Source organism: Chelonia mydas, chromosome 2, assembly GCF_015237465.2.
Source record: "Chelonia mydas isolate rCheMyd1 chromosome 2, rCheMyd1.pri.v2, whole genome shotgun sequence".
Lineage (NCBI taxonomy): Eukaryota > Metazoa > Chordata > Testudines > Cheloniidae > Chelonia > Chelonia mydas.
The window spans coordinates 262,205,855-262,233,043 of record NC_057850.1 but is presented as its reverse complement, the minus strand read 5'-3'; the positions used below and the strand labels follow the sequence as shown (position 1 = coordinate 262,233,043).

Sequence of the window (27,189 nt, the reverse complement as noted above, 5' to 3'; positions counted from 1 at the left end):
CGCGGTGCATGCTGGGAGTCAGAGGCCCGCCGGGGCCAGTCTCTTCTGGCGATGGCGGGACGTGACTCTATTTCCCAGAGCGCGGTGGGGCCCGGCGAGCAGTGACGTCTCGCGCGGCGATTGGCGGTCGGGCCGGAGGGGGCGGAGCGTGCGCACGCGGTGGCAGCTGTTCTGTTGCGACAGGCGGAAAAGCGCGGAGGAGCCGGCGGCTGGTGAGGCGCGCGCGGCCGGCGAGGGAGCGGGGCTGGGGCCGGGGCCAGGGCGAAATTGACGGGGCCTTGCCGGCCTCCGGCCGCTGCTTCCCCGGCGCCTCCGGGCGAGCTGCGGCCTGGCCCTCCTCGGAGCCGGGGGTCAGCGGCGGCGGCCCTGCGCCCTGCGGCGGCGCCTCCCGGCAGCTGCTCCGCGAGTTCTGAGACCGCGGCGCCGCTCCGGCCCTCCCAGCGCCCGCTGCAGCCTCGCGGGCTGCCGGCCCGGCCCCGGCCCCGGCCGCAGCGAGGAGCCGAGCGGCCGCGCCGATCTGGGGGCCCGGCGCCTGGCCCTCCTCGGGGTGCGGGTGGCCTCGGAGGAGTCGGGGGTGAAGGCCTCGCTCCGAGCCCTGAAGGTGGGAGGACCCGTGACCCAGGAAACTGCGAGTGGCCCAGAGTTCAGAGGGTGTAAATTGTCATGGGAGCCCAGGAGAGGGACTCAGCCCCGGGGTCTGTGCCGGGCCTTGGCTTCTCTCTAACGGGGCTCTGCTTCCTCTTCCTTTCGCAACTGTGCTAGCGCTGTGACCTGTAGCCATGCCCTCTGACCTGGCCAAGAAGAAGGCAGCCAAGAAGAAAGAGGCAGCCAAAGCTCGCCAGCGGCCAAAGAAAACCCCAGAGGAGAATGGGGATGCTGAGATGGAGCAACAGGAAATGAAGAATGAGGAGGCCAATGGGACAGAAGGGACAGGTGAGAAAGGAGCATCCTGTGTTGGACTTTTTCCTTTTCCTGGGTAGGTGCCTCCCAGCTCAGCACCGGCTGAGGTGCCGGTGCTTAATTACAGCCAGGGCTTGGCAGTTCAGAGCCCCCCACCCCTGGCCTTGCTGAATCAGTTATGGATGTAAAAATACTGCTTGAGCCCCGGCATCTTTTTCATTACAAATTGAGCACTGTGTGGTGCTTTCTTGCAACTTGACTGATTTAAGAAACCCTCTGTGGAGGTCAGATGCTGGCATCTGAGTGGCACAGGATATTTGGGTGTTGCCATGCCAACTGTAACAAGACTAATCAGTTATTTCCCCATGCTAATTTTCCCCCTACTGTTACTCACACCTTCTTGTCAACTGTTTGAAATGGGCCATCCCGATTATCGGTACAAAAGGTTTTTTTTCTCCTGCTAATAGCCCAGTTTAATTGATTAGTCTCTTTACAGTTGGTATGGCAACACCCGTTTTTTCATGTTCTGTGTGTGTATATATTTTCCTACTGTATTTTCCACTGCATGCATCTCATGCAGTGGGTTTTAGCCCACGAAAGCTTATTCCCAAATACCTTTGTTAGTCTCTAAGGTGCACAAGTACTCCTCGTGGTGTGGTGTTTGTTTGGTGTGTGTGTTTTTTTTTGTTTTGTTTTTCACTAACCATAGTGACTCTGCCTGCTTAGCTGAGCAAGTGAGCTGCCTCTTTTCCTGGGGAACAGTGCTTGGGCAGGGGCAGACTCCCACATCATTTTGGGTGCTGGGGGTGGAGTGAGGGCTGCCATGGGGACCCTGGGTTAGTCCTTGTCTTTTGGCCTGTCTCCGCACACAGAGATAGATGCTTTGACGAAGGAGCTGGAGGACTTTGAGCTGAAGAAAGCAGCTGCTCGCGCTGTCACTGGAGTGTTGGCCTCCCACCCCAACAGCACTGATGTGCACATCATTAACCTCTCGCTGACCTTCCACGGCCAGGAGCTGCTGAGCGACACCAAACTCGAGCTGAACTCAGGGCGTCGCTATGGGCTTATCGGGCTCAATGGGATAGGTGAGATTGGGGGGTGCTGTGTGCATGTGGGGAGAGAGCTTTTCAGTGCTGGTTTGGAGAAACAATGCCTGGGGGGGGGGGGGTCAGTGAACTGGTGGTGAGCTGTAGGATGCAAAATCTCAGTGATGCTGGAGAGAGGTGCCCCCTGAGCAGGGAAAAACAGAGTGAGACTCAGCTGGGGCAGTGCAGCAAATACACTTGGGGTACCTGCCCTTACCCCAGGGAGATCCAGGGGGAGTAAAACAGGGAAGGAAGTTAGATGGATTCACATTGCAGCTTTGTGTTGTGTATTTAGCAGCATCAGTGTCACAGTGCAGGGAAGCCATGGTGACTATGGTTCCCTCCTTGAAATCCTGCCCTCTCTTGGCTTTAGTGACTCTGTCCTCTCCTGGTTCTATGCCTGCCTCTCTAATGGAGGATCCTCCTCCTCTGCCTTCCAAAGGTTCTGTGCGGTTTCCACAGAGCTCTGCCCTTGGTCCCTCCTCTTCTCTCTCTCTGCCTTATTTCTGGGTAATCTCATATGCAAACACAAATTCAGCTACTATCTCTGTGTTGATGATTCAGCTCTTTACTCCAGACCTGTCTCCTTCTGTCCAAGCTTAAAACCTCAGTCTGTCTCTTTTGACATCTCGTCGTGGATGTCTAGCCATCAGCTCAAGCTTAACATGGGTAAAACAGAGCTCCTAATCACCCTCCCTGCTGTCTTCTTTCCTGATCACTATGGACAACACCACCCTCCTGCCTGTCACTAACGCCCATAACCTGGGAGCCACATTTGAGTTGGACCTCTCTCTAGGTCTTAATGTCCGGGCTGTATCTAAATCTGTCTGATTCTTTCTAGATAATATCTAAGATATGGTCTTTCCTATCCATCCACACGGCTAAAATTCTCTTCCAAGCTCTCAGCATCTTGCTTCTTGATTACTGCAACATCCATCTCTCTGTTCTTGACAAATGCACTGTTGCCCCACTAACACCCATTCAGGATACTGCTACAAAGATCGTTTTCCTAGCCTGTCACTTTGACCATGTCAGCCCTCTCTTTGAATCCCTCCACTGGCTCCCCTTTCTCTTATCATCTCAAACATAAACTGCTTGTCTTCACTTTCAAGGCTCTTCATAGTTAGTCCCAGCTTTATCTATCATTTCTCTGTTTGATGCCTGCCTCTGATCAGTAGATGCCAGCCTCCAGTGCCCACTTGTTACATTTCCTAACACCTTTGTGCGTTCTCCCAGGCTGCCCCACGTGCCTGGAAGGTGCTCCCCATAAATATCGGCAGAGCTACCTCCTTATCTACTTTCCAGACTATCCTTAAAACTCTCCTTTCCGATGATCCTACATAAAACTTGACTGTTAGTCTGCTAGTCTGCAGAGACTGCTGCCTACCACGTTGACCGATATTGTCTCATTGTTTCCTCATACTCCCCTGTCTGTACCTATCTGTTGTTTCTTGCCTTACGCTTAGACTGTGAGCCCCTTGGGGAAGGGACTGTCTTTTTGTTCTGTTTGTACAGTACCTAGCACAGTAGGTTCCTGATTTATGAGTAGGACTCCTAGGTGTCTTGGTAATCACATAGTAATAACTGCACTCGCTGCCAATGCCAGACAGTAACAGGAGGGTGTTTGTCTGTCTGTCTACCTGCCTGTACATAGGAAAGTCGATGCTCCTGTCTGCTATCGGGAAGCGGGAAGTGCCAATCCCAGAGCACATTGACATCTATCACCTGACCCGAGAGATGCCCCCTAGCGAGAAGACGCCACTACAGTGTGTGATGGAGGTGGATACGGAGAGGGCCATGCTGGAGCGGGAAGCTGAGCGGCTGGCTCACGAGGACGGTAATGCTCAAGTGGGGTTCATGCAGGCAAGGAATCCCCTTGGGGGAAGGGCCTCTTACTCAGGCTCTTCACCAAAGTTTTCACAGGGCATGAAGCCTGACTCTGCTGCCCAGCTTTAGCTGGAGATTTCTGGGGAGCACTGCTCCTTCTCCAGCAACACAACAGCTCCTTCCATTCAAACTAGAGTGGAGCCTGCTCCCCTGGAGCTTGCTATGGGGTCCCTGCCTTGGTAGGAGGTTTGTGAACCAGGGGGCAGAGAGGTAGCCCCTAGCCGCTGCAGGCAGCAGTGAGGAGGGACATGAGTGGAAAGTGGGACACTGGTGGGGTCTCGGATTGGTGAGGTGCTGGCGCAGGTGCTGACTGGCGGAGTCTTCTCTCACAGCGGAGTGTGAGAAGCTGATGGAGCTGTATGAGCGTCTGGAGGAGCTAGACGCCGATAAGGCAGAGGTGCGGGCCTCCCGGATCCTGTACGGTTTGGGGTTCACTCCAGCCATGCAGAGGAAGAAGCTGAAAGATTTTAGTGGCGGCTGGCGAATGAGGGTGGCTCTCGCCAGGTGAGTGCTACGCTCAGTGTTCCCTCCCTGGGCCTTCCCCTCTTTTGTTCCAGGCTGCTACATTGGAGGTGGAGAGATCTCTGGGGAGGTGGTGGAAGTTGCTTTCTGGACATCCACCCTCCAAACTGGGCTTGGGGAAACCTCTATTCACTACCTCTCTCCTTCTGGCCTCTGCAGAGCTCTCTTCATTCGGCCATTCATGCTGCTGCTGGACGAGCCCACAAACCACCTGGACCTGGATGCCTGTGTGTGGCTGGAAGAGGAGCTGAAAACGTAAGCGTGGCTGGAGGCAGCTATTGCTGTGCTCTGGTGCCTGTGCACCCTTCTGGGGCATCCCAGGGCAGCTTGCTTCCTGGAGCAATCGCTCCCAGCAGCTGTTCTGTAGGTGCCACCTGTGGACATGTCTGTTTGCATTATGGTGGCACTGAGGGCCTATTGTGATGGGTGCTGAATGGACAGTAGGAGAGTCCATGCCCAAAAGGACACTCTCTGGGAGGCATTACTGAATTAGTGTTTCCCACGGAGCAGACTAGGCCCTCCGAAAAGTGTGTCAGGGCCTCTTTCCTGTCCATTCTGCCCAGTTGTGGTGAGGGATCATTCTCTTACCTGGGACTGAGCCTAGGAGCTTTCCCTAAAGCTCTTGCAGCACCTGGTTCTCTCTAATGGGAGGGAATCCAGAGTGGTTCGTAGTGGACATGAATCCTTCCTGGTCCCTGGCAGGGCTGCCAGCCTAGGAGTCTCATCCCAGTTGGGCCTCTAATAGCCATGTGGTGCTGCAGGTTCAAACGGATCCTTGTGCTGATCTCCCACTCCCAGGACTTCTTGAATGGCATCTGCACCAACATCATCCACATGCACAACCGCAAACTGAAGTATTACACGGTGAGTGAATGGGGCCAGGGTGTGGACAAGCACCTGGGATGGGGGAGGAGGAGACCCCTGTTTAGGCTACCAGCTCCATCCCAGACCCATCCCTGGCTCCAGGGCAGGACTGTGCAGTCTAGAGAGCACCTCCTTGCAAGAGGCCTGGGCATCTTGTTTCAGTTATGTGCAGGGAGGGCGTGGCCTTTGGGAGCTGTCTCATGGCCTGTGGTCTCTCGCTCCAGGGGAATTATGATCAGTATGTGAAGACCCGGCTGGAGCTGGAAGAAAATCAGATGAAGCGTTTCCATTGGGAGCAGGATCAGATTGCCCACATGAAGGTATCTATTTAACTGGACTGCAGTTCTCAATCTTCCCCCATGTGCCCCCCACCATGGCAGCTGCCACAAGGTAATCCCTTGTCTCATTACAGAATTACATTGCACGATTCGGTCATGGCAGTGCCAAGCTGGCTAGGCAGGCACAAAGCAAAGAGAAGACTCTTCAGAAAATGATGGCTTCCGGGCTAACAGAGAGGGTGGTGAATGATAAGGTAGGATGGAGAAGTGGGGCTGACTGTGGGAGACAAGGACTATAAATATGGCTGGAGAAGTAAAATGAGCTGCAGCTGGGAATAATCATCAGAGCTGGAAGCAGGAATGGCTGGGGGCGGGGCAGTAAATGGGGCATCAGCTCTAACAGAAGACTGGCCAAAAGAGAATGCAGGGGGGGCTACTATACAGTGGCTTCTTATCCCAGCGTGGGGGAGAAGGCTTGTCCAACCCTCCCAAGGGATCCAAAGGAAAGCAATGAATGCTGAATGGCTTGGGGTGGGGGAGCAGCCCCTCCCTTCCGCCGAAGGATTAAAGTGGGGTGGAGACATGAACACACCTACCCCACAAAGGAAGCAGAATGGGTAGGCAGTCGCCGGCAATGGGCTGAATGTCACAGCAAACCTCCTGCTAGTGAGTTATAGGCCTGCTTGACCTGGTGGCTGTTAGGAGCAACTTGTAAAGCCATTGACTACTCCCTGGCATCATGGTGCTCTCTGGGCTCCACGGATGCAGGCAGCTGCTCCTCCATACTTGGAAGCCAAGTCATATTGGAACTGCAGGGCTCCCCTCGTCCCCTGGGTGAGGCAGGAACTTAATATGGGGATGTGTTTTGTTCCCAGACTCTGTCGTTTTATTTCCCACCATGTGGGAAAATCCCCCCTCCTGTCATCATGGTGCAGAATGTCAGCTTCAAGTACATGAAGGATGGGGTGAGTATTCTCTGTTCCCAGGCACACTTGGTGCTGTGCTTGCCTGGGTTGCATGAAGATTTCCCCCTCCCCTTGTTTGGGCCCTGAGGCCACTGGCCCAGCTTCCCCATCAGACTGTAGCAGACTGGGGAGGGGCTCAGCTCTTGCAGCTGTGGCTTATCAGAAGTGCCCAAGCTGGGCCTGCTCATCACAGTTTACCAGGTGTTTTGGGGCGTGACCCCTCTCATGGTCTCCCCTGTGGATTGCAGCCCTGGATCTATAATAACCTGGAGTTCGGGATTGACCTGGACACACGTGTGGCACTTGTGGGACCCAATGGTGCTGGGAAGTCCACGCTGCTGAAACTGCTCACAGGAGAGGTATGCTTCCTGTATGGCTGTTTCTCCTTCTCTTCCCCACCCCTACAGCCCTGGTGTCACCTGCAGCACCCAAAATGCTTCCTTGTACAGAGCCTCTGTTGTATTACTGTAGGTGGAGTACATGGGTCCAAAGAGTCAAAGATGAACACTGACTGGGTCATGTTAACAACATTAAACCATTTCAAACAAGGTTGGGGGCTTTGTATACATAGACTTCAGCCTGCTTAGTACCATGGCAATCATCATTTAAAAATTTTTAAGCTTTCTATTAAAGATACAGAAAGAAGGAAAACAGTTAAAGCATTTGAAATATAAAGTATTAAGGCTTTAATTTTAATGTTTCTTGTTCCCTTTCCTTTTAGCTGGATAGAGATTTTAGAAAACCCTTGTTTGATAGTCTTGTAGATGGTATTAAATAACTACCTAGTAATAACTTTTCTCTGCAAAGGAGAGAAGTTAGTTGAAATGGGGTGAAGCTGTTGTTAAAGTCCAATCCCATTTCCTAGAAAACAAAACAATTACTCACAAAGCAGGGAGGAAAGAACAGCAAAGAAAGAAAGTGCAGCATCTGTCTCTGATGTTGGCATTCACTTGTAACTTCAGTACTGGAAAAACACAGGCAGAGCATATGGTCTTGGAGGAGCTGATTAGGCTTGTCAATCTTGTACCAACATCAGGTTATGCAAGGCACTGCATTTAGCTACCTTTTCCTGGTCACAAGCTTAAAACAATGTTGCAAAATATACAGTCTTGGCTGGATAAGCAAGACTTGTATTAGAAGGAAAAAGGAGAGGGATAGGAAAGAGAAGAAATAAGGTGGAGAAGGAAAAGAACACAAGGGGGAAGGGTGAGTGACAGTCTCACATCCCAGGTGGTTTTTTAGGATTAAGCTGGAGCTGGTGAAACTAGTGGTGTCATCTGGCTCCATCTCTCTGGCCTGATCTGGTCAGGACATCTTTCAGGATTAGGATGAAAAAGGTCCAGGTCCCAGGAGATGTTGGGGGTGGCAGCTATGATGGGAAAGCCAGCTCCTTCCCTTTCTCTAATTTTTCCTTCAGCCAGCAGTGCGGTAGTCAGATTTCTTCCCCAACATCTTTTCTTTAAAAAACCCTAAAAGGGGAGACATGGGTGGAATAGCCCATCTCGCTTTATTTTGCTCACTGATTAGGCCTAGTTTCTGACTCACCAATTTTGCTTCCCTGATTTTTCAGTTCCACCCTTCTCTTGTTTACAAAGCTTGATCTTAACACAGTCCCTGAGTTATATCAGGAGACATTTTGTTGAGACGAAAGACTGAATTAGTCCAACACTTACTGTTATAGGTTATTGTGACACTGTATAAACTTTTATCCAGTTTCCCAGTTGAGCTCACAATTTAGAATAAATTTGTAGGGGCAATTATTACAACACATGACCCATTCACTGACCCCAGGAAGAGCTGCCGCCGGCCCCCCTGGTAAAATAGGGTTGCAGGAGGGGAGAAGTGATAAGATCATGGTTCACTGCTGCCACAGCCACTCAAGCCAGCTGTCTCCCATCAGCTGGAGCAGGATAACATGGGCTATTGTGGGAGGGGTGGCTGGTCTGCCATTCCCTTGTGAAATGCCTTTGTCTTCCTTCCAGCTGCTGCCCACAGATGGGATGATTCGCAAACACTCGCATGTGAAAATTGGCAGATACCACCAGGTAATCCCTGCAGGGGCAGTGAGGAATGTCCCAGGCTGCTGGGGATGACTACCTGGGAACAGAGGGGTCTCATCTCTCCATTCTTCTCCCCAGGCCTCTCCCCCAAGCCTGGCTTAAGTGTCTCTAGCTCCTGCTTGCTGGGTCAGAGGCTGTGCCTCCAGGTGAAGAGGCACCTCATTAGTCACAGCACAGCGCTTGGAATGGGGAAGAGCTGCTTCTCAGTGAAAGGGCTCTGGACTTCCTTCTAGCTCATGTCTCCTCCTGCTGCGTGTGGCTATTGAGCAGGCTATGTTGGCAACCTCTGCTTCCCTTGGAAGGTGTGACAGTGCTGCTCTGGGCCTGTCTGTTTTGTCTCTGATCCTTTGGACTGGAGACTGCAACTCTGTGCCTGGTACAGCACAAAGCATGATGTTCTTTACCAGAGCTCTGTATGATACGGAGGCTGCTTCCTTATGCCTTGTGAGCCTCTTACCACACTGAGGCACTGGCAGGTATGGGTTGCTGTGATCTGGGGATGGAGGTGTAACTGAAGTTATGCTTCCTGCTCCCCAGCTTGTACCCACAGAGGCGAAGAGGTTTGGGGGGCTGGGGTTGGCTTGCTGGCTGTGAACTCACTCTCAGCAGGTGACTGGGATCTCTGCTTGTGCTGGCCTGAAGTTGCTCTTCTCTTTGTCAAGCACTTGCAAGAGCAACTGGACTTGGACCTCTCACCCCTGGAGTACATGATGAAGTGTTACCCAGAGATCAAGGAGAAGGAGGAGATGAGGAAGATCATTGGCAGATATGGGCTGACGGGGAAGCAGCAGGTAGGTGTGGACTGCAGTGGGCATCTATTCCATGGGGCCTCCTCTTGGAGTGATACTCGGGATGCAGAGCCACCATTTTCCTTTTGTTCACCTGCCAGCCATCTGGAGTTACTGGGCAGTGGGCTACACTGGGGAATGGAGGTGCAAGCCCTCTCCCACTTATGAGCTTGTGGCCCCAGAGCTACAGTGTCGAGCACCTCCTCAGTATTTAAAAAGGCTATTTCTAATCTCCCATCCAGTCTGTGGGGAAACAACTCAGTTAATCAACAGGGAGTGTGTGGCAAGGGAGCAGGGTCTCATGCTTGGCTCCAGGCTTGGTGACTATGGAATCACTCACCTCACTAGCTCCTCTGAGTTCTGCCTCCTGGGCCTGTTAGATGCCCCAGATGGTTTTGTGTCACATCTGGTCCAGTTTAGTCTCCCCCTCAGCAAGTCTGTGCTGCTGTTGGAGACAGGATACTGGACTAGACTGACTTTGGGTCTGATCCTGCGTGGTCATCCCAATGTTCTGTGCCGTGGCTGGTGCCTGGGTTATGCCGTTGGGATTGATTAGCTGGCTCGCTGTGTGGAATAGCTGTGGTGGCAGAGAAAGAGGATGTTTGTTTTGCTTCCTTTGGTGCAGTGGCATAGATCAGCTCGGATTCTTTGTGCCATTGGTAGGTTCTGACCACGGTGCGATAGTCATCTTCATGGGTGGTGTGTGACTCCTCCATTTGGAGAGGCTGTGCATGCCTGGACTCTTTGGCCTACCCCCTCTCAGCCGCCTCCAATTCTCTTCCCCCCCCCCCCCCCCACAAAGCCTTGCCCATGCTCTACCCCCAGGTCCACCGACCAGCTGCTTACATGTGCGCACCTCTTTCTCCTCCCCCCCACCCTTTTCCCCCAGCCAGCCATCCACTCACCACTTGTGTGCCTCTTCACTTCCTCCTGCAAGGCCCCCAAGGGTTGAGGTGAGGGCTCCAGCTGGGGATGAGGGGTTTGGAGTATGGGAGGGGGTTCAGGGCTGGGGCAGAGGTTTGGGTTGTGGGCTTGGGTGGGGCCGTGGATGAGGGGTTTGGGGTGCACCTGGACTGGGGCCGAGGGAGAGGCACCTCTCCCCACTGTGGCAGCTCTGGGCCGGGCTGGGGCCCTTGATAGGCTGCTGTCGAGCCGTGTAGCTTAGAGGGAACTTAGCCTACCACCAAATGCTTCCGTCATCTCCTGGAGCAGGTCATCAAGGAATCAATTTTGAAGCCCTTGGAGGAGAGGAAAGTGATCAGGAACAGTGAACATGGATTCACCAAGGGCAAGTCATGCCTGGTCAACCTGATTGCCTTCTCTGATGAGATAACTGGCTCTGTGGATATGGGGAAAGCGGTGGACGTGATATACCTTGACTTTAGCAAAGTTTTTGATATGGTCTCCCACAATATTCTTGCCAGCAAGTTAAAAAAGTATGGATTGGATGAATGGACTATAAGGTGGATTTGATTTAAATCAAATTGATTTAAATCACTAGTCAGGAAGCCTCAATTTAATCATGGATTTCTTCATAAAAGTGCATTCTTGTTGGCTGATATAAACTTAATACATATTCTTCACAACTCAGAGATAGATGTAGGTTTCATTTTTAGAAGATACACACTATACATTTTTAAAGTGATTTAGTCTGAAAACTTTTCAGATTAGTTTTACAGCTATATCAGAAAATGAATGATCATTTGGTTATTTCATTTACCAAAGGTAATTGAAGCAGATATTTATGAAGTCTTTGGGAGGAGAACTATCTCCAATTCAACAGATTAATCATTAATATTTGGAGTATTTTCTTGCCATGCTGTAGGAGAACATCACCAGACAGACATTTAAATTGTTTTATTTAACTAAAACATTATGTATTCTGGATTTTTTTTCTTCAACAGCAAACATATAATAATTTAACAAAACAAGCACATGAATTTCTGAATTTAGTTAAACTTTCAAGTTTTTTAAAATCAGGTTTGTTTTTGTTAAACTTGTTTAAATGAAATTTAAAAAAAAATTAAATTTACTATGTCAGCCAGGTCAACATGAGAAACTTAAAATATTGACTTCTGCAGCTAACTCTGTCGTCTTCATCTTCATTTTCCTGTTTGTTCATAATCTGGAAAAGAAACACAAGCTTTCCAAACGATTTCTCAATTTGGAACGAATTAGTCCAAAGGAAGAAAATATTTTTTCTACACCGGCAGAAGAAGCTACTACTGTTAAAAGTGAGATTATCACTTCAACAGTCTCTGAATCCAAGTGCTTAAGTGACTTCCACCAGTTCGCTGATGTGACTTTCTTTAAAACATCATCAGCAAACATATATTTCTTGAGTGTTTCACCCTTAGCTCTGAAGTTTATTATAGTTGGCATTATGGAGGGATGATTGCTGGATGTGCATGTCATAGCCAACTCCTCCTCTTCAGCAGTTAAGATTTGACCCTGGTACCAAGTATTGAGAATATTTGCAAGAAAATGAGCTGGAGATAGTGCTTGTCCCATTCGATTTTTTTTAATCCTTGTAATTTAACTCTGTCATTGCATATTTCTCTTTTTAAGCTCACTCAGTTCCATCCAAATTTCAACAGCGTCAGCAATAAAACAGCTATTTTCCTGCATTTTGTTCAAGGCTACAGAAATAGGCTTCAGGGTACTCAGCATGTGTTCAGCATTTCTCTGAAGCCCAATGTTGAGAACTTTGGCTGTGACCATGACATCTGTTTTTTCACAATTTTGTTCACAAAGTGTCATCAGATTAGGCCAGTTCTTGATACAGTGCTCAAAACAGTCCACTACTGAGTTCCATCGCACGTCTTGTGGGAGAGTTAGCTTGGTTCCTCTCACTTTTTTCAGAGCAGCTGCTGCAAAGTGGTTGTTACGGAAGTATTTTTCAATTTCAACATTATTAGCTTTTATTTCTGGAACACTGAAGTCTTGGGCTAGGAGGTGCATCAAATGAGCACTGCAACCATATGTTGTTAGCTTGGGACTCTCTTCACTCCTAAATTTCTTCTCATCTTGGATACATTTGCAGCATTGTCTGTGACCAAGCTGCGTACTAAACATTTGAATTTTTTTTTCAGTTTGGTATAGCTTTTACTGCTGCTACTTGTAAGTATTCTGCTGTGTGTGCATTTCCTGATGTATCAATTGTTTCTGTCAGGAAGACATTACCTTCTGTTGTCACACAAGCACATACAATGGGATCATTGTGGACATTGCTTCACCCATCAAGTCTCAGGTTAACAATTTCACCCTCTAGACCTTTTGCACACTGCTCAATTTCTCTTTCATACACTTTATCCAGCAATTTGTGTGAGACATCTGCTCTGTTGGGTGGACTGTATCCTAGTCTTAATGACTGAACCATGTTAATGAAGTGTGGGTTCTCAATCATACGGAAAGGAGAGTTTGTTGCATAAACAAACCGGGAAATTTTTTCATCAATTACCTTTTTTTATAATCTGCGGGTTCTTATCACAAACTTACCTATGGTTGTTTCTGGAAGATGGAGATTTTTTTTTTTTCTTTTTGCTATAGGTGATATACTGTGGCTACGTGCCATACATGATATGATTGAAACACTGTCATTGGCGATAACTCTGACACTACAGAAAATGATGGTGATCTTGAAGGTGGATAGTCTTCAGAATCCTGTATGTTGAGGATGGATTCTCCTAAACAAAATAAGTCAATGTAGTTATTTAATTATTATTACCATACTGCTCATTTAGTATTCCTTATTTCATTCACTGACACTCCATACTACTTTAAAGGTGAAATTGTAAAAGGAAGATCTGCCTATTTCAGCTATCTATTTTTTTTTATCACAACAGTATCTAAAATGATAGTTGTTACTCTATGGTACTATATTTTTTGCTCAAACATGAGAATTCAAGAATAGTCCAGAAGGAAGACAGGCAGTCCTTAAGAAGGAAGTATGAAATAAAAATGTTTACCAACCTGAAGATCCTGCATGTTCAGACATGTTCCTTTCATCATCAATGCAGCTTCCTCCTGAGAAGGAATACTTCTCGTGATGTTGTTTCATTTGGCCAATCAGGCCTTTCATTTCTTTGTTGCACTGTTTGCATTTTGCATGTATGCCTTTCTTACCCACAGGTAGAGGAACTTCATTAAAATATTCCCAAACTGGGTCTCTCTTACAACCTGCTGCCATTATAAGTTTTCCCTTCTAGTGAGAGAATGGTATGGTAGATCTCAAATCAATGAAGGCTACACTCAGAAAGACCTCAAGACTTCTGGAATATGCTGCTCAAACAGTTTCACTCTTGTTTCTACTGCCTGTCCCTCCCTTCTCACATTATCTCTAGACTACTTCTCCTTGTCCAGATCTATTCCGCCCCCAGCAATCTTCTATTCATTGAACTTTTTGAAACTTTGCACTTATAGAGAGAGGTAAGAGATTGACTGTGTACACAGATTTGCAGAGACACAATAGGGTTGAGGTCTGTTATTTCTCACCTTATTTATTTATTTAAAAACATTTGTGCTACTAACAAGTATGTTATCTGTGGAGACAAAAATCCCCAGTTTGAGAACTGCAAAACTAAGCATCTCTGATGGTATCTTCTAGACTGACCATTGAGTCCTATTGGGTAGATAGAAAGATTAACCTAAATAATCTATACAGAAGCCCCTGGAACCACATAAGATTAAGTCCCTAATCCAGGAACAACTGGAACTCATTCACAAAACTTTTCTTAAACATTACATTAATATACTGTCTCATACTATAGAATTTATATTTCCTATTCCATGAGGAGACATTATAGCTCAAAGATATATCTTTATCTTTAGGTTTTTTCCTCAAAAAGCATTTTATCAAAAAAATCTGATTTTTATCCACCCTGGAAAGCTGGCTAGATTGTTGGGATCAACGGGTAGTGATCAACAGCCCGATGTCTAGCTGGCAGTCGGTATCAGGCGGAGTTCCCGGGGTCTGTCTTGAAGCCAGTTTTATTCAACATCTTCATTAATGATCTGGATGATCATAGAATATCAGGGTTGGAAGGAACCTCAGGATGTCATCTAGTCCAACCCCCTGCTCAAAGCAGGACCAACACCAACTAAATCATCCCAGCCAGGGCTTTGTCAAGCCTGACCTTAAAAACTTCTAAGGAAGGAGATTGCACCACCTCCCTAGGTAACGCATTCCAGTGATTTACCACTCTCCTAGTGAAAAAGGTTTTCCTAATATCCAACCTAAACCTCCCCCACTGCAGCTTGAGACCATTACTCCTTCTGTCATCAGCTACCACTGAGAACAGTCTAAATCCATCCTCTTTGGAACCCCTTTTCAGGTAGTTGAAAGCAGCTATCAAATCCCTGCTCATTCTTCTCTTCTGCAGACTAAACAATCCCAGTTCCCTCAGCCTCTCCTCATAAGTCATGTGTTCCAGTCCCCTAAACATTTTTGTTGCCCTCCACTGGACGTTTTCCAATTTTTCCACATTGTTCTTGTAGTGTGGGGTGCAAAACTGGACACAGTACTCCAGATGAGGCCTCACCAATGTCGAATAGAGTGGAACGATCACGTCCCTCGGTCTGCTAGCACTGCTATTACTAAGGCAGTATGCCAATATACCATTAGCCTTCTTAGCAACAAGGGCACACTGGGGCTCATATCCAGATTCTCATCCACTGTAATCCCCAGGTCCTTTTCTGCAGAACTGCTGCCTAGCCATTCGGTCCCTAGTCTATAGCGGTGCATGGGATTCTTCCGTCCTAAGTGCAGGACTCTGCACTTGTCCTTGTTGAACCTTCTCAGATTTCTTTTGGCCCAGTCCTCTAATTTGTCTAGGTCACTCTGGACCCTATCTACCCCTCTCCCCTGCAGAAAATGTTTAGGGGCTGGGGCAAATGGCTTATGAGAAGAGGCTGAGGGAACTGGGCTTATTTAGTCTTCAGAAGAGAAGAGTGAGGGGGGGATTTGATTGCAGTCTTCAACTACCTGAAGGGGGGCTCTAAAGAGGATGGCGCTCGGCTGTTCTCGGTAATGGCAGATGACAGAACAAGGAGCAATGGTCTCAAGTTGCAGTGCGGGAGGTCTAGGTTGGATATTAGGAAACACTATTTCACTAGGAGGGTGGTGAAGCACTGGAATGAGTTCCCTAGGGAGGTGGTGGAATCTCCATCCTGAGAGGTTTTTAAGGCCTGGCTTGACAAAGCCCTGGCTGGGATGATTTAGTGGGGGTTGGTCCTGCTTTGAGCAGGAGGTTGGACTAGATGACCTCCTGAGATCTCTTCCAACCCTAATCCTCTATGATTCTATCTCATCAGTGAGAGGTGTGAGGGATAATAGTATATATGTAGGAAGAGAAAATGGAGGCCACATTTACAGGATGGGAGACTGTCCTGGGGGGTAGTGACTCAAAAAGATATGAGGGTCACAGTGGATAATCAGCTGAACATGAGCTCCCAGTGTGACTCTGTGGCCAAAAGAGCTAATGTAATCCTGGGATGCATTAACAGGGGTATCTCAAGTAGGAGGAAAGAGATGATCTTATTTCTGTATTTGGCACTGGTGAACACTGTCCCGTTCTGGTGCCCACAATTCAAGAAGTGACAAATTGGATAGGGTTCAGAGAGGAGCCATGAGAGGGATGATAGGATTAGAAAACATGCCTTGTAAAAATTCTAAGTGGTGACTTGATTAGTCTATAAATATCTACATGGGGGAAGAAATCTTTAGTCATGGGCTTTTTGGTGTAGTAGAGAAAGGTCTAATGTGATCCAGTGGCTGAGCGTTGAATCTAGACAAATTCAGACAGAAATAAGGTGTAAATTTTTGACAGTGAGGGTAATTAACCATTAGAACAATTTACCACGGTGGTGGTAGATTCTCCATCACTGACTATTTTTAAAACACAGTTGGACGTTTTTCTAAAAGATCTGCTCTAGGCATTATTTTGGGTTAGTTCTATGGCCTGTTATACAGGAGATCAGACTAAATTATGGTCCTTTTCTGGCATTAAAATCTATGAATCTCTGGCACGTTTGTCCAACTTGATTTTACAAACCTCCAATGATCTATCCCTTTCTCGTTGGAAAGTTTTTCCTAATATCTAATCTAAATCTCCCTTACTGCAGATTAAACCCATTACTTCTTGCCTGCAGTAGGCATGGAGAACAATTGATCAGTCCTCTTTATAACAACCCTTAATATTCTTCGCATATGTTATCAGTTCCCCCCTCAGTCGTCTTTTCTCAAGACTAAATATGCCCATTTTTTTTAACCTTGTCTCATAGGTCACGTTTTCTAGACCTTACCATATTTGTTGCTCTCCTCTGGACTCTATCCATTTTGTCCACTTTTTTCCTTATATGTGGCACCTAGAACCAATGTTCCCTGTAATTTTTTCCATCCATGTGCAGAATAAATTTTGTTATGTACACCCGGGTAATGTGCGCCACAAGTAGAAACAAAAAACCTAGTTATGATATATTTATTTTTTAAAAGTTACCATAGGGATAATTACTCCAGCCAGGACAGGTGAGGCATTTTAGAACTCACTTAAATTTAATTCTTTGAGCAGTAAGAGTGAAATAAAAATTATGAAATGTATAGACCAGTCAAAAAACTAAAATAACACACTTTGAAAGAATATAATTACAGAGAATATATGTGCAAGAAGTAACAACAACAGTAATAAAAGTATGTTTTGGGAGGGGGTGTGTGTGTGAGAGAGAGAGACTCTCTCTGTCTGCTGGTTCTGAGACACTGTGCACTGTCTCCTTAAGGCACTCACTGAAAGCTCTCCTGCTCTGCGTGAGCCATGTCCTCTCTCTCCTGCTCTGCGGAGATGGGGTACATGGGCAGGGGAGAGACTGTGTGAGTGTTGGCTGCTGGGAAAGTCTCTGAGAGACCATGCGCTGTCTCTTTAAGGCACACACTGCCTGGACAGAAGGCTCCTTCAGACCTCAGAGCTGCTGCAAGTCCTGGCCCTGTCCCCTCTCCCTTGCTCTGTGGCGATGGGGTGCAGGGGAAAGGGGACACCCTGGCATCAACACCTCTCTTCTCTCTCTCTCTCTCTCCCTACCTCCCTCTGCTCTGCACAGCCAGCAGGAGGGTCCTGGGAGCAGCTGCAGGAACAACATGGCTGCAAAGCAGTGGGTGGAGGGGCACCTGAACACATGCTGCTGTGCGCAGCTCTGCTAATCAAATGCGCACTTGAATCACTCCGGGCGGCCACCCGACAGTGCAGCTTACAGGGAACGCAGCCTAGAACTGGACCCAGTGCTCCAACTGATGCCTCACCAATGCAGAGTACGCCATGGCAATTACCTCCCATGTCCCACATATGACACTCTGGTTAACACACCCCAGAATTAGCCTTTTTCACAACAGCATCACATTGTTGATTCATGTTCAATTTCTGATGCACTATAATCCCCAGATCCTTTTCAGCAGTACTATCACTTAGCCAGTTATTCCCTGTGTTGTTGTGCATTTGATTTTTTTCCTTCCTAAGTGTAGAACTTTGCACTTGTCTTTATTGACTTTCATCTTCTTGAATTCAGACCAATTTTCCAATTTGTCAAGGCCCTTTTAAATTCTAATCCTGACTTCCACAGTGTTTGCAACTCCACCCAATTTGGTGTCATCTGCAGATTTTGTAAGCATACTCTCCTCTCTGCTATACAAGTCATCATTAGTTAAAACATTGAATAGTACTATTGGACCCAGGACTGACTCCAATATGCCCTCCCAGTTTCACATCGAACCACTGATAACAGCTTTCTGAGTATGGTCTTTCAATCAGTTGTGCACCCACGTAATAGTAAATTTATTTATACCACATTTCCCTAATTTTCTTATGAGACTGTCACATGGGACTGTCAGAAACCTTATTAAAATCAAGATACATCGCATCTGCTGCTTCCCTCCTATCCACTAGGCCAGTAACCCTATCAAGGAAGGACATTGGGTTGATTTGGCATGATTGTTCTTGACAAATCCATGCTGGCTGTTCCTTGTCGCCTTATTATCCTCTAGGTACTTACAAACTGATTGTTGAATAATTTATTTTATTTTTATTTTATTTTTTTGCAATATCTTTCCAGTTATTGAAATTAGATTTGACTGCTCTATAATTCATGGGGTCCTCTTTGTTCCCCTTTTTAAAGATAGGTACTATGTTTGCCCTTCTCCAGTCCTGTGGGACCTTGTCCATCCTCCATGTGTTCTCGAAGATCATTGCTAGTGGTTCTGAGATTGCTTTAGCTAGTTCCATAAGTACCCTAGAATGAATTTCATCAGGCCATACCAACATGACTACATCTAACTTATCAAAATATTCTGTAACCTGTTCTTTCCTTATGTTTGCTTTTGTTCATTTCCCCCCTTGTTGTTAATACTAATTGTGTATCTGGTCACCGTTAACCTTTTTAGTGGCGACTGAAGCAAAATAGGCATTAAGCATCTCAGCCTCCTTGACATCATCTGTTGTTAGCTCTACTTCCTTACTGAGGTAGCGGTTACCTTTTTCCTAATGTATTTTAAAATAGCCCTCTTCTTATTGCCTTTTGTGTGCTTTGCTGGATGTAACTCATTTCATGCCTTAACCTTTTTGATTTTGTCCTCACATTCTTATGCAATTCTTTTCTATTCCTTTTTTAATCTTGTCTCCTTGAGAGAGTGCCAGATCTCCGGAACTCCTTTATCTCTTAGGTTTTCTTCCCACGAGACCTTTCCTGCCAGTTCTGAGTTTGTTTAAAATCTGCTTTTTTTGAAGTCCATTGTCCTTATTCTGCTGCTGTTGCTCCTTCCTTTCCTTCGAATCATGAAATCTACCATTTTAATGATCTCTTTTCCCCAAATTGCCTTCCACCTCCAGATTTGTTGCCAATTCCTCTCTGTTGGTCAGAATCAAGTCTAAAAAGGCTGTCCCTGGCTACTTGCTCCACTCTCTGAAACAAAAATTTGTCTGCAATACATTCCATGAACTTATTGGACATAGTCTATTTCGCCATGTTACTTTTGCAACAGATATCCGGGTACATTTCCCCCATAACCACCCAGTCTTGTGTCTTGGAAACTTCTGTTTGTTCCAGAAATGTCTTATCCACTTCCCCTTCCTGATTTGGTGGTCTATAGTAGACCCCTACAATGATGTCACTCCTATTTTCCAGCCCCCCTCTTTTTCTCTTTACCCAGAGACTTTAAACTGCTGCTCACCTTCTGGACCTCAGAACAAGTGTGTATATTCTTGATGTATAATGCAACACTTCCTCCCTTTTTCCCGTCTGTCCTTCCAAAACAAGCTATACCCCCTATAGCAATATTTCAGTCATGAGACTTATCCCACCAAGTCTCTGATGTCAGTTATGTCATAATTTAGCTTGTGTACTAATACTTCTATTTCTTCCCCATACACCTTGCATTTGTGTATAGACATCTAAGATGCTGAATAGATTCCCCCACTGATTTCCCTCTTATTGCTCCTCTGACCCTACTGTAACTTTCCAAGTCCTCTCACCCTACCCTTGCTATCTAGCCCCTCTGTTAAGGTTGCCTTAATTATGCATACTGTGGGCTTTTATCACCTGCCCCCTTTAAACCTTAGTTTAAAGCTGTCCTCGCTAGGTTGGCGAGTCAGTGTGTGAAGATGCTTGACATGTTGAGTTGCTTGTCCATTATGATCCCTAAATCCTTTTCAGAGTGATTGCTTTCCAGGTATAGTGTCCTGTTCTGTCAAGCACTGGCGTGCATCCCTTGTTCCTAGATGAAGACCTTTGCATTTGACTGTATTAAAATGCATTATGTTTGAATGATCCCAGCTTACAGTGCACTCCAGATGGCTGTATGTAACTACCCAGTCCTCATAATTACTTTCACTCTGCCAATCTTTGTCATCCATAGATTTATCAGCAGTGATCAGCCTAGGACTGATCACTGCAGATCCCCACTAGAAACTTTACCATTGATGACTACTTTTTGAGACCTATTAGTTAGCCAGTTCTTAATCCATTTAATATGTACCTTATTGATATTGTGTAGTGCTAATTTTTTTGTTCAATGGCTACAAAAATCAAGAATACTACTTCTACATGGTTACTTTCGTCAGTCAAATTTGTAATCTCATTTTTTAAAAAAATGAAAGATGGTATTATATTCCTCCTCATCTAATTTTTTACTGATTTGAATCCTGTCAGCTTTTCCAGTTCCCCAGCTTTTAAAGATTTATGAAAAACTAACAGTGGGCAAAAGATCATCTCAATCAGCTATTATAGAACTCTATATTGATTTAAAAATATTTAGCCCTAGCAAAGTCGTCTTAATATCCTCAGGTAGACTTTTATTTAAAGTGAATTTTATAATGTGGTATTGCGCTACTGTGGGTTCGGCTCTGATGGCTACAGTTTCAAGCTTAACAGAGTGAAAGCTGCCTGTTCTACTTGCTTCAGATGTAGAGTCTCTAGGCACACATAAAGACCAAGGATAGTGACCACACAGACATTCACAAGTATAAGGTCTAGTCTGTTTTATAAGTTTTATTAAAGTTACAATTAAAAAGTTATGATTACCCAAGCATATAGTTACAAATATAGTTATACTCATACCCTAAATAATAGTGTTAGGGTCTGATGGGTGTCTCATGGATTGATCATCAGTAGAGGGATGGTTCCTGCTGGACTTTTCCCATGGGAATCTCAATTTTCCTGCTCTGGGCACCCCCTTTTTATAATGTGATTCTGCCTATTCCTATATTTTCCATATGTCCATAAAAGTGTCAACCCTCTTTTTCCCTATTGGTCTGATGTACCCTAGAAACTTAAGGGACCCTGATTTCTGTAGGCTGTGTAGGTTCTCTTTATTCTCATTAGCATTGACATTCAACCTGTATCCTGTAGTTAAGGCACATGTTGGCAACAGATGTGCCTTTTCAGCATTTTTATGATTTAAAATTAATCTTCTGGCTAATTTTTCCCAATATCACCATTTGGTACCTTTTCCCCATCATCTCGGGGCATCGGGTTATTCGTTGGTCATTTATTTGTGTCAGCATTTCTTGTCTCCAAGGCCTAAAATAGCTAAGCTAAAATCTTGCAGGCCTCGGCCTACAGGTTCTTGCATTTCAGCTTGTCTGTCTTTTATATCGAATATGTGATTCCCTCTAAGGGCATGTCTACGCTTACTGGGGATCGATGCCGCTGTGATCGATGTACCAGGGATTGATTTAGCACAGGGGTTCTCAAACGGGGGGTCGGGACCCCTCAGGGGGTCCCAAGTTTCTTACATGGAGGGGGTCGCGAGCTCTCAGCCTCCACCCCAAACCCTGCTTTACCTCCAGCATTTATAATGGTATTAAATATATTAAAAGTGTTTTTAATTTATAACGGGGGGAGTCTCATTCAGAGGCTTGCTATGTGAAAGGGGTCACCAGTACAAAAGTTTGAGAACTGTTGATTTAGTGGCTCTAGTGAAGACCCATTAAATCGACCACAGATTGCTCTCCTGTCAACTCCGGAGCTCCACTGGAACAGGAAGAGTAAGTTGATGGGAGAGTGTCTCCTGTCAACGCAGCGCGGGGTAGGCACAGTAGTAAGTCGACCTAAGCTACATCAACTCCAGCTACGTTATTCACATAGCTGGAGTTGTGTAACTTAGGTCGACTTACCCCGGTAGCGTAGACAAGGCCTAAATACTGATCAATCTTATACTTCCAGAATTCTACAATGAATCTATGATAGAACATACTGGTACATTAATATAACGTGTAAATATGAATACACATATCACACAATCAGTGAAGAATAAACTAAAATCATTGGCTACACTTAGTTACTAATGGACGAAAAAGTAGTTCGTTCATGTGATGTGACTACATCATCCTGCTTTTTTTCCAAATATGGTGCAGAAATATTTAAGACTGCTGCCTCTTCCTCATTAACAGTTTTACCATCTTCATCCAGTAGTGAGCCTGCACTGTTGCTGGGATTTCTCTCGTTCATGGCATAGTTAGAAAAAAGATTCCTTCTTCTTCTTCTCAATTCTGCCAGCCATACATTTTTTTTTCCCCTTGGTCTCGAGCTTCCCTTATCAATATACCAAAGTCTGTCTGCTCTGATGCTATGTAGTATTGATGCTTCTACTTCTAACCCACAGATTATCATCCCCTGGATGGCCACCAATTTACACATCATAGACTACAAATCTCTTCTGTCTTTAGCGGGAATGAGAACATGGCACGTGCAACACAGGTCACCGTGACTATTTGATTGTTGGCCATACCCACTACCTGGGGTAGCATGGTACCTAAACAGAAAGAAACGGGTCCATTAGTTGACAGGGTCCCTGTCTGAAGGCCAGTTGTAGGATCCTTTTTTCCTTCTCCTCATGGTCCATGTGGACTAGGTTTTTTGTGATGAGGCATCTTTAGCACTGGAGGTTGGAAGGGAACTGAGCGGCTACACTGCACCCTTCACTCCCCCTTATTTTTGGATTATTCTTGGATTTGTCTGTGATGGACTTTGCATCTGCTTGGTTTCCCATCCATATACTAACCTAGCCTGACCTAGCTTGGTTCTAGATCTGACCCTTGGGTCACAGTACAAAGTGGTATGAACTTGTCTTAAGTTGCAGCCACTCTCTGAAGTGGAGTTCTGTAGTGTTTATTTAGATGGAATGTATGAGCCTAAACAAGGTTTGGAGTGTGGTATACAGAGTCCTTAGTCTGCTTAATATGATGGAAAACACCATTAAGGATGCTTTTTAACCTTTTTATTAAAGATACAGAAAAGAAAGAAACAGTTAAAAGTATTTCAAATGTGAAGTAGGTAAGGCTTTCCCGTTAGCTGGAGAAAGGGTTTTTAGAATGAAAAACACCTGCACGCACCGCTGCCTGTCTCTTCAACGGTATTATAGATGATAGTCTCTCTCCTTTTGGGGAAAAGAGAATAAATTAAGTTGAAATGGGTTGCTATTAACATCTAATCCCATTTCCTAGAGGGGAAAGAACGGAACAGCAAAGATAGAACATGCAGCTTCTGTATCTGATATTGATTCTCACTTTCAACCACACTACTGGAAAAACCGGGGCACAGAACATGGTAGTCTCAGCCCCTTTGAGACATGGCAAACTTGTACCAGTGTTGGGCTGTTTAGGACCTTGCATTTAGCTAGCTGTTTGGTTGCAGTGTTGGAAAAGATGCAGTCTTGGCCAGCTAAGCCACTCTTACTGGACAGAAGGCAAAAGAGGGGAGAGAGGAAAATAAAGTAGTAAGGTGGAGAAGAAAAAGGACACATTGGTGGGTGGGGGGTGGTGTTTGGGATTCAGCCCATGCCAGTGGGATTGGCAATGTCATCAGGGTCTCTCTCTTCACCCAGGAAATTTCTTGGTGTCAGGATGACAAAGGTCCATTGATATTACAGTGGATCCCAGGAGATGGAGGGCAGTCAGCAATTATCATGGTAGCCCACCTGTCGTCCATAAAATTTCCTCCCAAAGGCTTTCCCTTTAAAAACCACAAAAGGGATTGATGGGTGAAATAGCCTGCCCTCTTATTATTTTGTCCACCAAGTAGGTCTAATTTCCAACATATAAATTTTGGTTAATTGATTTCCAATCCCACACTTCTCTTGCCTACCAGGCATATTAATATAGTCCCTGAATTATATCAGTAGGCCTTTTTGTTTGGACTAATTGAGTCATTTAGCTTTAGCAGCTTATGTAGATTCCAAGGTCAGAAGGGACCATTATGATTAGTTAGCCTGACCTCCTGTATAACACAGGCCAGAGAACTGACCCAGAATAATTCCTAGAGCAGAGATGTTTACAAAAAACATCCAATCTTGATTTTAAAATTGTCAGTGATGGAGAATCCACCCCGATCCTTGGTAAAATGTTCCAGTGGTTAATTACTCTGTTAGAAACTTACGGATTATTTCCAGTCTGAATTTGTCTAGCTTCACCTTCCAGCCATTGGATTGTGTTATACTTTTCTCTGCTATTTTGAAGAACCCATTATTAAATGTTTGTTCCCCATGTAGGTACCTAGAGTGTAATTAAGTCACCCCTTAACCTTCTTTTTGTTAAGCTAACACATTGAGCTCCTTGAGTCTATCACTATGAGGCATGTTTTCTAAGTTTTTAATCATTCTCGTGGCTCTTCTCTGAACCCTCTTCAGTTTATCAACATCCTTCTTGAAATGTGGACACCAGAACTAGACACAGAATTCCAGCAGTGGTCACACCAGTGCCAAATACAGAGGTAAAATAACCTCTCTGCTCCTACTTGAGATTTCCCTGTTCATGCATCCCAGGGTTGCATTAGCCATTTTGGCCAAAGCATTGACTGGGTGCTCACAGTCTGCCGATTATCCGCCACGCCCCCCCCCCCCCCCCCCCAAGCCTTTTTCAGTCACTGCTTCCCAGGATAGAGAGTCCCCTATCCTATAAGTATGACCTACATACTTTGTTTCTAGATGTATAGATTTACATTTAGCAGTAGTGAAATGTGTATTATTTAGTTGTGCCCAGTTTACCAAGCAATCCAAATTGATCTGAATCAGTGACCTGTCATCTTCATTATCACTTCCCCAATTTTTGTGTCTTCTGCAAACTTTATCAGTGATGACTTTTGTCTTCTAGGTCACTGATTAAAATGTTAAATAGCATAGGGTCAAGAACAGTTTCCTGTGGAACCCTACTGGAAACACAACCACTCGATGATGATTCCTTGTTCAGTTACATTTTTTAAAGCTATCAGTTAGTCAGTTTTTATTAATTTAGTGTGTGCCATGTTAATTTTATTATTCTAGTTTTCAATCAAATGTCATGTGTTACCAAGTCAAACGTGCTTAATACAGAAAAGGCAAAAATTTCATTATTGTTGATGATTCTACTATGTCCACTTAATAGTGGACCGGGCCCATTGTCAGGATACTTTTGTTTCTAATATAATTTAAAACAAAACTCCTTCTTATGGTCCTTAACTCTGCTTGCCGTAGATTTCTTCTTGTGTCCCTTTGCTTCTCTTATCAATTTTCTACAGTTCCACACTTCTAATTTTATATTGATTTCTATCAGTTTCCCCTTTCTTCTGTTGTGGGGTTTTTTTTGTTTTTTTTTAATAGCTGCCTTAATTTCCCCTCTAAACCACAGTTGGGTTTTTAACCAACTTGGCCGCCTTCCTCTATTGTGGCTTTTTGGGCATTTAGGAAGGTGTTTCTTAAATGATTCCCAATTATCATTTAAATTTTTCTGATTAAATACTTCCTCCCAGCTGATTTGGCTCTTAATTCCACAAAGCTAAAAATAACTTTCCCTGCTAGTTGCTCTAGGAGAAACATCCAGTCACTCTGAAACTGAGGGCAGCATTTAGGGCTGTGGGTAGGATGTGGCCCTATAATGACCTTAATTAATTCTGTACCTGATAGGACTTCAAGCATGAGCAGCATCTTTGACTGCTCCATGTTTCTGCTTCAGAAATCTGCAGGACCCCTGGTGCAGTGGTGGGGGAAGGGTTAGTCAAGACAGGAGCCCACTGCAGCTGCCCTGCTGTGATGCAGAAGTGCTGCCCATGGAGAATTCAAGTTCTAGCATGCAGTACTCCATCCTGACTCTCATGGGAGGACCAGTCTATGGGAACTGGTGCAATCTGTGCCTCTGCAGAGCTGTAAGCATTGTCTGTTTGGCAGGTGAGCCCCATTCGGAACCTCTCTGATGGGCAGAAGTGCCGTGTGTGTTTCGCGTGGCTGGCCTGGCAGAATCCCCACATGCTCTTCCTGGATGAACCCACCAACCACTTGGATATAGAAACAATAGATGCTCTGGCAGATGCCATCAACGAGTTTGAGGGAGGAATGATGCTTGTCAGCCATGACTTCAGGCTCATCCAGCAGGTAAGGTGGGGGTGGGGTGTTTCGTCAAGTACTTTTCTCAGCCAGTAAATTGGGAGTGGGGCGTCTGTCTCTATCAGACCCACTCTAGCTCAGTCAGATGTGATGGGCTGGATGCATGAATTCCTGGGTGAGATTCTGTGGCCTGTTATGCTGATCACCTAATTTGGCGTAACAGCTATGAATGTGTTTAGCTGAGTTAGTGAACTGCTGGCAGCTGCTTGCCTGCTTTGGCTGGACAAAAGGGGACAAGGGAGCCTGGGCCCCCCTGTGGGGTGGAGAGGGAATCCTCCACCTAGTGCCCCTGTGAGTAGAGCAGCACTAAGGACCAACTTCCTATGTTTTCAGGTTGCCCAAGAGATCTGGGTCTGCGAGAAGCAGACAATCACAAAGTGGCAGGGTGATATCCTCGCTTACAAGGAACATCTCAAGTCAAAACTAGTGGATGAGGAGCCCCAGCTCACCAAAAAGACCCACAACGTGTGAGTGCTGGAGGGGTCGGTCAGGTGCTCTCCCTAGAGACTGACACAACGGCCAGCCTGACCCACCCTCCTGCTGACTGGAATCGACTCTGCTGCTATCTCTGTGGTTCTGTTCTAGCATTGCTGCAACATTGCTTCTCCTCGACCCCCGCCGTATCTCCACATCTGGACAAACCCTTCCCTTCTATTCCAACTGCACTCAGGCAACTGTATCCACAGCTGGATGGTGTCCCATCCTACATCAGACTTTCCACTCCAGTAGGCTGGAGTCATGGTGATGGCAGTAGGGAATCTGACTTGCAGTGATACAGAAGTGGAGACCCTAGCCCATCTTCTCACCCTTCACCCCCAACTTTCTGCTTCAGTTTAGAAACTTCACTTCAAACTCCTCAGGCCTTGATTTGTTTTTTAATGATTATTTAACAGTGTAATTACCAGATCTGCCTGAGAATCCATCAGTCAATAAAGAGGGAAGAATAGTC

General features: G+C 45.9%; 1 protein-coding gene across 3 annotated transcripts; it reads left to right on the top strand.

Annotated features, from left to right (window-relative positions):
• Positions 1–10: 10 nt before the first annotated feature.
• Positions 11–27,189, top strand: LOC102938936 (ATP-binding cassette sub-family F member 2). 3 transcript variants are annotated; one of them, XM_037891518.2, is made up of 15 exons: positions 11–212; positions 763–933; positions 1,773–1,985; positions 3,640–3,822; positions 4,205–4,376; positions 4,554–4,649; positions 5,156–5,258; positions 5,483–5,578; positions 5,671–5,790; positions 6,412–6,501; positions 6,750–6,860; positions 8,484–8,546; positions 9,224–9,352; positions 26,025–26,228; positions 26,574–27,189. In XM_037891518.2, exons 2-15 carry the CDS (start codon positions 780–782, stop codon positions 26,709–26,711), a joined length of 1,872 nt encoding a protein of 623 aa, XP_037747446.1. In that variant the 5' UTR covers positions 11–212; positions 763–779; the 3' UTR covers positions 26,712–27,189. The 3 variants fall into 3 exon arrangements, with proteins under 3 accessions (XP_037747446.1, XP_043397819.1, XP_043397820.1); XM_043541884.1 differs by lacking the exon at positions 11–212 and adding an exon at positions 229–350; XM_043541885.1 differs by lacking the exons at positions 11–212; positions 26,025–26,228; positions 26,574–27,189 and adding an exon at positions 12,899–13,193 and having other exon boundaries at positions 608–933.